This window comes from Microplitis demolitor, chromosome 10 (genome assembly GCF_026212275.2).
Source record: "Microplitis demolitor isolate Queensland-Clemson2020A chromosome 10, iyMicDemo2.1a, whole genome shotgun sequence".
Classification (NCBI taxonomy): domain Eukaryota; kingdom Metazoa; phylum Arthropoda; class Insecta; order Hymenoptera; family Braconidae; genus Microplitis; species Microplitis demolitor.
Window position 1 is genome coordinate 10,852,021 of NC_068554.1, and position 11,255 is coordinate 10,863,275.

At 37.6% G+C, this 11,255-nt stretch overlaps 1 protein-coding gene across 1 annotated transcript; it reads right to left on the reverse strand.

Annotated features, from left to right (window-relative positions):
- Nucleotides 1–2,101: 2,101 nt before the first annotated feature.
- On the reverse strand, nucleotides 2,102–2,806 carry LOC128668841 (ribonuclease H1-like). Its single transcript, XM_053742644.1, has one exon. The coding sequence runs from the start codon at nucleotides 2,804–2,806 to the stop codon at nucleotides 2,102–2,104; it is 705 nt and encodes a 234-aa protein (XP_053598619.1).
- Nucleotides 2,807–11,255: the final 8,449 nt, after the last annotated feature.

Sequence of the window (11,255 nt, forward strand, 5' to 3'; positions counted from 1 at the left end):
TTTAGGTATTTTCATTGATTCGTTTATTTACCGATTGATCAGGTATTAACCCTTTTCTTAGACTAGTAAGACTATTTTGTGCCTATTTAAACAGTCGATCTGAAAGAGTAAATTCCAACCGTGTGTCGGAGCTGACACACACATTTTTTTTCCCGAGAAACGGTAATTTCCGATTAATTTACAATTTACAATCGAAACCTTCCGGAAGTATCCGATAAAATTCGATTGAAAGTCAATCGGAAATCTCTTATTAATTTTCAATCGGAATCATTCGGAAGTTTCCGATTAAATGCGATTGAAACTGATTGAATGTCAATAAGAAATTTTCGATTAAATCTGATAGAGCGTTTTCAATCGGATTCAATCGGAGTTTATAAGTTAGTTGTCGGAGTTCTAATATATTCCTGTAGAGATTATGATCAGTTGAATGCTGGTATTTCTCATAAAAATGAGTATCGAAAATAATGCGAAAACCAAGATCATTCTAATTGTTATTATTAAAAAAATTCTCATCTGAAAAGCGACCGGAAAGTTTACGATACAATCAATTTTATTTTGTACTGTTATGTCCGACTATTATTTATTAATTATTTTGGTTGCGTGGATTAGGCGTTCGGACTAACCAATGCAATTTTCGGCTCAAATGTTTAGTTCAAGCCTTAATTTATTTATTTTGGGATACGTTTCGATGTGGACTTTCTTTCATTTCCATTTCGATAAAAACAGAGTTATCTTTATAGGTATATGAAGATCAAAAATGCGCGGATCAATACATACGATTTTTGACTTGATAGCTTCCTTATTTCCTCTTAAACTTTTGAGGCTGATTGGAAAAGTTATTAGAGTAGGAAAAGAAATGAAGTCAATTATTATTACCTTACCTTTAGTGTTGAGGTATAAATTTATATTTTTCCTTGCGCTAGTTCCCGTGTTGCAGACCCTTGAATTGGCTACTGGATCTCGGTGCCCGCGATCTCCTGATGAGGGTGGGGTGAAGACTTATTGCTTAACTTATTTGATGAATAATACACGAAATTTATTATCACTTATGTTCCTTTTTTTCTTTATTTCAAACCCCAATTTTAATTTGGCATTAAAAACTCCTTTAATTTTTCTTTAAAGAAAATAGAGCTAATACTGTTTAAAGGGCTATTTTTATTATCTTATACATTAATTAATTACACTCCAAATTTTAAGTTTGAATTTTCGGATATACTAATTTTCGCAAATTTTCTATTAACACTTATCACTCACAACCAATAACACTTTTATTATTATTTATTAATTTTTTTTTTATATCTCTTTCGATACAGAAATTTTTATTTTATATTAAACTAAAAGAACAATTCCTTTATTTTCCTTCGCAGGAAATAGATACAGTGCTCTTTAAAGGGAATTGGTTTTTTTTTCTTTGAACATTTATTTAATATTTATTTTTGTTATACTTGTTTCCGCGATGCGTGATTATTATTATTTTTTTTTTTTTTATAGATATATATTATATATATATGACTGTATAAATGTATACCTTGATATATTTTTTTCTGTTATGATTTTCTTTCGCGATGCGATTTTTAATGATTTATTTTATGAATTTAATTGAATTATAAAAGCGACGTGATCGGTTTTATTTATTTTTTTATAAGAGATTTAAGGATACCGCTGTACCTAATAATTGACTCTTTGCTGAGGGGTAACTCAGCTACAAACCGCAATGCAAACCGGTGCTCGGTAGAGTGATTTTCAACTTGAAAATTTTGAACACCACAACCATGGGGGTCCGAGTTTGGGGAAGGGGAAATTTTAAGTGAGTTGCATCTTGTGAGATGTCCGGTTGACGGAACTTAATTTAAGTCAATGCTAATTGTGCGCATTAGAGCAATCTTAGCTGACAGTAAGTGGGGACCGAAGAATAAGAGAATGAGAGACAGAAAGAAAGAAATCTGGTAAAATAGGTTTTGTCACACTTCATCGAACCCATCCTTGTTTCTCTCATGAGAAAATGGAATTGTATTCCTATGGAGAGTTCAACATGAGTGACTGTAGGAAAGTTTGCGAAGTCGGACATAACTTTCCCCCCTTCCCAAGCTCAGAAATGAATCTATTTCTCGGAGCTTGTATCTGTTTGACTGATGTTGAACTCTGCCTTGGCTTCTGTCCTGAATAGTTCGTATAATTTAGCTCCATCCTTGGCCAATTGGTCGGCTTGCTCTCTACCATAGATTCCTTCGTGACCTGGAACGTGGTAGATCCTGATGTCTCGGGCCTCCATTTGAGTTTTGATATATTTAAGCTCCTCTTTATATGAAACTGGCTTTCCTGTGGAGGTAATCCAATCTCGTTCCTTCCAATTTTCGTACCAGATATTAAGGCCGTTGCATAAGTATTCCGAATCCGTGAAAAGATCTATTTTTGTTAAGTCAAATTTTCTTATAATTTTCAAAGCCTGCAGAATAGCCTCCAACTCTGCCCCGTTGTTGGTTTTTCGGTTAAAGCACGGAAGAGACAAATTCTGAGGATTGTTTGGTCCAAAATAAATACCTAATCCTGTTGCTGATTCTGTGGATCCGTTACGAAAACACGATCCATCCGTGAAGATGATGATCCGACCCTCAGCATTTCTTTCGAAGAGGTGATTGGGCAGGTGGAGGATCGATTGCCAATATCGTAAATACTTATGGGATTCTTTTATGGATGAAATTTGTTTAAAAACTGGATTTGGATAGGAGATAATTTGCTCGCGACAATCCTCCCAAGAGCTGTATATTCCAGGTTTATGCCCACTTAGGACCAAATAGAGTGGCATCCTATTGAGAGTGAGGGGAAATGAAACGTCCGGTTCACAGATGGAAATGGATGCAGTAAGTTAAAAGGAATTGACTCGGTTCCCCACGGTAGACCACAAAGCTTCTTTACAATAATAAATGATCAGGCAAGAATCGTTGAGTTATTGGTTGCGAGCCTATAATTCTAGTCTATAACTAAATATCTTATTCTAACTATAACATGTACAGAGATTACTGATTATAAAGTATAGGCCTATCACTAGAAACAAAGGTTTCCCTGCTAATACCTTTTCGTTGGTTGGATTCGATACCTGATCCTTTTCGGGTTCCTAGGGTTTACAACCACTGTTCATAGTGATAGCTCCAATTCTGTAATTAGACATATTTATAAAAATGACAAAATGATAAATATAATTGCTCTAGTGGGAAACATAATATACTGCTGATTCCTATAATTAGGTAGATTAATGTACTTATTCTAGCAAAATATATGCCTATTCATTATATATATTATTATTTTTTTTTTTTCAAGATCCTCTCCCCCCTTTTAACATGGAGAAGTTTGAACCTCTCGTCACCCTCGAAGGATAACAGAGACCCAAACTCCTCCTACTTAGGGAAGGCATGTGTAAAGGAAAAATGGGGTCCTGTTTAATTTTTCCCTCCTTTTTGTTTTATATATATATATATATATATATATATATATATATATATATATATATGTATATCTATCAAGTAAAAATATTTTCTTATAACAATGTTTGTAAAACTACTTGGACTATCCTAATATACCTCTAGGTTTCCTTAACGGAAAATGGAGATGATACTCCTTAAAGGCATTGTCTTATTAAATTTTCAATAAGGTAACTATCTTCTTATGATATAACAATATTTTCCTTATCTAGGGTAACCTAAGAATTCCTTTAAGTTTCCTTGTCGGAAAATGGAGATGATACTCCTTAACGAATTCTAAAATATTACTTTTAACTATTTAATTTTATTATACTAAATACTAGTTCCTAATCCTATTAACTATTCTACTATCTTCACAAGGATCCGATATGGCTTGTTGCATCTCTGGGTGTTGCTCCGAATTTCCCCCAGGTTTCCTCTTGATGGTATGAGGACCGTGACCACTCGCAAACGGGCCTCATCCTCTTTTTTTATCAGGTTTGACAGTGCTGGTGAGTGAGTGAAATATTTGATTCCACTCAGGTCGATAGTCTCGATGCTGTGATTAGCATCCAGGATCTCATGGATCGTATAATAGGAGAAGTGAACGCCTGACACTACCAGTGTATTGATGTTTGTTCTAGTTTGTTCTTAGCTCATTATTAGTGGTGATCCTATCCGAATATTGATTCCATTTATCGTCCTGGTAATTTCCCCAGCCGAATTTGAGTGCCCTGATCTTTATACTCCCGATCGAGTTGATAAACGGAAGCATATCGATATTTTCCAGATATCGTTGCCGAGACCGGTCGCAATCTTGAATGGCTAGTGTGTTAAGTAGCTGATTGCCCGTGAAGAACTTGATCAAATGTTCAAGGTTCAAAAGATAGAAACCCTTTAGTTTTAGATGTTGTAAGTTGCCTCCGGCTTCCTTCAGCGCAGACCCAGTGAAAAAGTTGTTTTCACTAACTTGTAGCTCAGTCAATTCGGGAAGCTCCTTTATTATGATGCTCAGCTCTGTTTCCAGTGGCCCTTGAGATCTTCCGATAGCCAGAGTCCTTAATACTTTTAATCTGTGTAGTTCCTCCATTAACCTACTGGAGATGATAGCCCCCGATATATCCAATGAGATTAAACGATCGAGTATTCGGTAATGGATGAACGAAGAAATCACTTCTGGTGATACTAAGTGGTTTTCTGACACGTTTATTTCGAACATTCGAATGTTTAGCCGCCTGGTCTCGAAAATCCCAGACAGCAATTCATCTGTGCTCCTTGCCCCGGTAACGCTAAGTATCCTGCCGATATTAGATTCGTTCACCTCAAACGTTCTCATTACTTGCTGAATTATTGAAGACATTCCCGGAAAACCCACTAACAAAACGCAGATATCCGCGAATTCAAGATATTGGAAAACTTCAAACCAGCTATCAGGGTCCAGGTATTTGTGGAGTTCGGTAGATTCGGAAATCTTGCTAGCCGATGGAATTCTACCTCCCAACCTTTTAAACGGAACAATCCTCAGCTTATTTCTACCGATGATAAACTTATTGTCCCGGGACTGAGTTTGCAGGTTTAGTGCCGTCAAAAGTGAGTAGAGCTGGATGCGCCCTACCGCTAAATTGTTTTTTCCGGGGAAAATAGCCAACTTTTTCACCTCCTCCGATTTAAGCTACAAGACCTCCATCAGCTTCTTCTTTGTTGTGATTCTGGGCAATCCGTAGATTAGCAGCTCCAATATGGGTTGGCCATCCTCGTCACTTATCCCAGGCATGGGTCTCGGAGTACGGTCGCGGATGGTTATGTCGTGGTAAAACTCGAAGTCGCCGTCTCGAGGGTCAATTGGGTAGACCCGGGTGCTGTTTAGTTTCGCGTCTAACTCCTTTCTGCGCTTCGCGGTTTCCTCCTGGGCTCTGTATTTGTACTTCTCCAACTGTACTTTGGCTTCCGTCGTGGTCCAAGGGTTGGTGCGTTTGGACATGGTTATTGGGTACTCTATAAATTAAAATTAAAATTATAGCGAATCTCCCTTTTAAGGGAATGGAGTCGATCCTCCGCTTATTTGGTAACCTATCAATACTAGAACTATTTCCTAACTTATAAAAATTAAACCAAAAATTCCTTTCCTTCTCACAAAGGAAAATGGAGACGATACTCCTTAAAGAAACTTCTTTTATATAAAATTTTTTTTTTTTTTTTGTTGTGAGTCGGAATCCTGCTTTAAAATCCCGATTCGGCCTGCAGACACACGGCCCTTGGGCTAGGAGATGGCATGCTAACGCTTGGTGTATTAATCAAATTGTCGTCGGCTTCCTCCGCTAACATAGAGATCACGGTTTTAGTTGATTGGTGAATTTCCTGAACGGATGAGACATTCTCCTCAATTGTCTTTTCCTGTATAAATTTAACCTTGGTTGTTATAAAACGAGATTTAAGTTTAAAACCCGCGACGATTACTATCACGATAGTTATAACTGACGCTAAACTTATACTGACATATAAAAGGATCTAAGACTTCTTATCTTTTTGACTTTCGAAATTGAGCTCCTTTACTCGCGCCTGTATAAAACTTAGACTATTCCCCACTAACGATTTTGAAAGTCTCAAGGGAGAACCCCAAAGATTATAAAGATTGTTATCCTTGATAGATTGATCAAATTTTGAAAATTCCGTGGTGTTATGAAGATCTTTTTCGGGATTTAATCCGGACAACCCGGCGTTATACTCGCCTAGACTTAATAGAGTGATTCGATGGTTCTCGGCTCTACAATTAGGGGGAAACTTTAACAGCCCGATGCCATCCAGCTTTATAGTATCCGGTAGTTCACCCTCACAACTAATTTTAAGATTTTCCGGCTGAAATGTGGAGAGTAACCAGACGTTTTCGGTAGCTAACGCGACCCATTGAGTGGTGTTTTGCTGAAGCAAAATTATATTACACGCGCTCATATCGTTCGGGACTTTAGCCTTGAATAGATCTATTCCGCATTCATTAGACTCGGGAATTGATTCTAAAGGTATATCCGGAAAGCATGCCAATTCCTCACCTGCGGGCAGACATTGGTCTATATATTCTTGCGAAGCTGAATAGAAATTGTTAAACCCTGATTGAATAATGATATAATCTGATGTTGGTTCTATGGATAAGCTTGCAAGTGATTCCCCTACAAGATAGGGTATTCTATAAGGTCTTAGTTTGTAGCTTTGCCACATATACTTGTCCATTAAGGGTATCTCAACTGTAACTATAATTAGGTTGTCTGATTTTGCAGCAGAGATTCGGGCTATTTTGGTTAATGTTTGGAGGTCAACATGCTCTAACGGTTGGGGAGGGTTAAAATTCGAGAATTTACTTTCTATTTCCCTCATAACCTCTTTCATTTGTTCGGGAGAAACTAACTCGGAATTTAGAATTCCCCTTTTTGCTTCTTCTATCGCCGTAATAGCAGCTTTTAGCAAATTGTTGCGATGCAGAATCTGCCTATAAACTTTAGTTGCATAAATGCTGTATTCTAATTCCTGGTCTATGATATTAATATGCTCATTTTGAGATTGAGCTATATCTTTGATGCTTTTGGCAAGTGTATTGATATCTTCAACATTATTTTTGAGTTGTGTAACAAGGGAATCAATTTCTGTTCTTAATATATGTGTAGAGTTATTAACCAAGTGGATAATTCGTGCTTCATTGCGGTACAACTTATTAATTTCTCGTCTGTAACTTTCATCATTTTCCTGATCTAATATTCCAAATACTTTTCTAGCTACTGCCCCTACAATTCCCAACCATATGTTTCGCGAATTTCTGCGTTCACTTACAGGGGTTCTATCTATAACTTCTCTGAGCTGTGCCATTAAGTGAACATTCTCATTATTGATATATTCTATTGCCGGTTGTTGAAGTGCTCTAGAACATAGTTCCCGAGAGAAATATTTCTCCAAGAAACAATCTCGAAACGTGGACTCATATTCAATCTGTTCTTCTGATGGATCCATCAGGAGTTTCCCTACGTCGATGGTGATTAGCATGGTCCATTTTTCCCTTACGATATGAATATTGTTGAATCTCTCATAATAGATTCCAGATTTCTGTTCGAAGTACTGGACTTCATAGAATTTATCTGAATTTGCAAGGTTCCATATGCCGAAAATTATTGCCGAAAATAAGATTTGAATAACTAACATCTGTAACAAAAGATTTTCCTTTATGAAGGGCGAGATTTTAGAGTTTTTTTGTTAATTCATGGACTGAGAACGCTAGTTTTAATTTTGACGGGTGTTTCGAAAATCTGTGTCCTTCGTTTGTTTCTAGAACTACAGTTCCGTTTTCTAAGATTTTAATTATGTCGTAAGGGCCATGATAGTGACTATCTAGTTTCCCTTTTCTCGGTTCCTTTATTGTATACACAAATTTACCAGGTGAAAAATCTACCTCGTGTAAAGTTTTATCGTATCTGTCTTTTGAGTGTTTCTTAGAGTCTATTAGATTAATTCGAGCTATAGCTCGGGCTTCGTTTAGTCGGGTCAATAAATTACCAATTGACTCAGGATAGGTTTCTATCTGTGAATGATCCGGGAATGAAGTTGGAGAACGGGCATTTTTGCCGAATATTAATTCGGAAGGTGTAAAACTAGTTGCAGAATGTACAGTTGTATTATAATTAAACATCGCCATAGCTAAATATTTGTCCCAATCTGAGAATGATTCTATGAATACTTTTAGATATTCAACTAAGGCATGATGAGATCTTTCTAATGCTCCGTTAGATTGTGGATGGTATGCGGATGTGGTTATTCGCTTGATTCGTAAAATTCGTGCTAATTTACTCAAAAGTTTGCTCGTAAAAGAAGTGCCATTATCGGATAAGATTACCTTTGGGCAGCCATATAGACTGATGAAATTGTTAACTAGAGCTTCGGCTATGGTTTCAGTCCGTATGTTTGGTATCGCGACCGTGGCACAAAATTTTGAAAAATTGTCTTGTATAGTAAGGATATGTCTGTTACCGTCTGGAGTGAGCTCGAGTGGCCCAACTGTATCAATTGAAATCTTTTCAAAAGGTTCAAATGGTGTGTCTGTTATTATCATAGGTTGTCTAGTCTTTATTCGGGATAATTTCTCATGCTGACAAACGTCACAGTTCTGTATGAATTTATGTATGTCTTCTTTCATTCCAGGCCAATAGTAACGTTCGCGAATTCTTTAAAATGTTTTTACTACGCCCTTATGGCCTCCGATTAAACTGGAGTGATACTCGTTAATTATTGGTAATTTTTGGTATTCTGTCGGGCATATGATTTTACCTTTAGTAAGTGTGAGATTTAGAGGGCAGAATTTGAATATTTCAGTCAAATAAGGTTCTATACCTCCCCGATTTCGTCTCCGTTTTCGGCTATTCTTAGAGTTAGTATTTTGTATTTTTCTAGAGCGCCTCTTAATCTATACAGGGCGTCCGATATCATTTCTGGAGTGGTCTCGTCAAAATGATGGGGTTTAAAGAATACTGTAAAAACTCGACTTTATCCATACTGTGTTACAAACACCTGTCCTACTTTAGGTTTATTTATCTTGAATTCTACTTCAGAGATGTAATTTAATGCTTGCAGTAGCTTAGGTACTGGCTGAGTGAATTTACAATCAGCTGAAAGAAAGTGAGCTATATTATCCTTAATGTACGTGAGCCCGTCTCGACTATGAGAGATTTTTAAAAGAGGTTCCCCTACTGAGCCAGAACTGATTGTATTTTTCAGTTCAGTACCAACAGGATTTCTATCTACTTCTGATAATTCTGGGTCTGTTTCGAAAGCTTTAGTTATCTGTTGAGCTATAACTGCTTTGGGTACTATATAACTCGGATTTGGTTTCAGGGAAACTGTTGTATCAAAATTTCGGCTTTTATTTATTACCGGATTTTCGGTTTTACTTGGTGTATTCCGTTTTGGTGAAATTGAGTTCCGATTCTCATCGGATCTTCCCGCGAGGTTTTCTGAAGTTATATCTAAATCAAAATTTAATGGAGATCGCGGTGAAAAACAGATATTTTCTCCCACTGGAGTTTTTGATAAGTTATAGGCCCCTGCATCCCAGTACATTCCGTCAAAGGATGACATAAGTTGACGCTTGATAGAAGGTGTTACTTCACCGAAAGAGGGCATCGTTACTTGCCTGCGGCTTTCATCTATATCTTCATCAATAGACTCAATTTCGGATTCCTCCGCACGTTCATCCGACTCATCAACATCTTCGTTGTCTGCATCAGAAGCGGCTTCCTCTCCCTGTTCTTCCTCAGAATCTTCCTCTCCCGCGCCCTGTAGGGTACGATCAAAGCGGTGAAAAGATCTTCTAATTTCTTTCACGAAATTTCCTCGGGCTTCGGCTTCCTGTTGTTCTTGTTCTTCTCTTAACTGAGCTGCAGCTTGCTCCTGTTCTTCTCTTCTTCGCATGATTTCGTCAAATTTGCAGAAACTGTCTTGTAAGCTATCCGATTCGACTGTCTTAGGACTCGAATCTTTATCCACTGGCTGAGCGCTAGTGTTCTCAGATAACTGAGGATTTTCAGGTTCAGTTCCATCAGTTTCGGTAAAATTCGGCTCTATTTCTACCACGGAGGGTGTTTCCTTGGGAAATGCTCTGGGTGGCGAGGTTGTTACCTGTGATAATTGTGGATTAGACTTGCTGATGTTTTTATCCGCTGATGAAAGCTCAGAAGTTTCTAATTCTCTATAATTAGGTCTTTTATAGAGATGATCGGTTGATCTTGACTCGGTCACTCTCTGTCGTAATCTGGAAGCTATGGTGTCCCTAGGCGCCAGAAAGACGGGGTTCGCCTTTCTTGGCGGGTTAGGTTTATCTGTTTTTCTGGGTCTACCTGGCCCTCTTTTAATTGGTACATTCTGAGGGTTGTCAATTGGACACATGCTGACTTGATTTGTGGGAGAAGGTTCCATCGAACAAGTTGGAGGATTATTTGATAATGCATCGGCTAGTTGATCGCGTACCTTCCGTTTAAGGACAACCTTAAACCTATACCCGTTCAACAGAGATTTCTATTTTACTTGTCTATCAGTTAAATGGACTCCATCTTTTAACCATGAGATGCAACCTTTATTTGTCTGCACCGTAAATTCACGAGAGTGTAAATAAGGTCTAAACTGTTTAATAGCAAATACAAGTGCCAAACATTCCCGTTCTTGTTTAGTATATCTGGTTTTCTGCGTCTATCAATGTACGCGACCCATATGCAATGGGTAAAAATTGCACGATTCTTTCAATATTATTAGACTCTGATTCTATTTCAAATTCTTGACCTAAGATACAACCTAATCCTACCTCCGAAGCATCAACTATCAAGACGAATTCTTTGTCTGGATCGGGATGGAGCAACAATGTTTGCTCGCAAATCGCCTCTTTTATGTCGTCAAAAGCTGCTTGTGCTTCGCTAGACCATTGAAAAATTTTGTTTTTCTTTGTTAGTTCAGTCAAAGGTTTAGTTCTTTCAGCGAAGTTCGCGATGAATCTACGCAGATAATTAGCCAACCTTAAAAATTTCCTCATTTGAGTATGATTAGTGGGCTGGGAAGCGGCCTTTAAAGCTGAAACCTTAGCTGGGTCAGGCTTGATCCCTTGAGGATTGATTATATGCCCAAGAAAGGTCACTTCTTTACAGAAAAACTTACATTTTTCGGGCTGTAAAGTTAAGTTTGCCTCTCTTAGTCTTTGTAAAAATTTTCTCAGTCTGTTGTTGTGTTCTGTCAGGTTTTTAGCGGGTATCAAAAAGTCGTCTATCAAATTCTCCA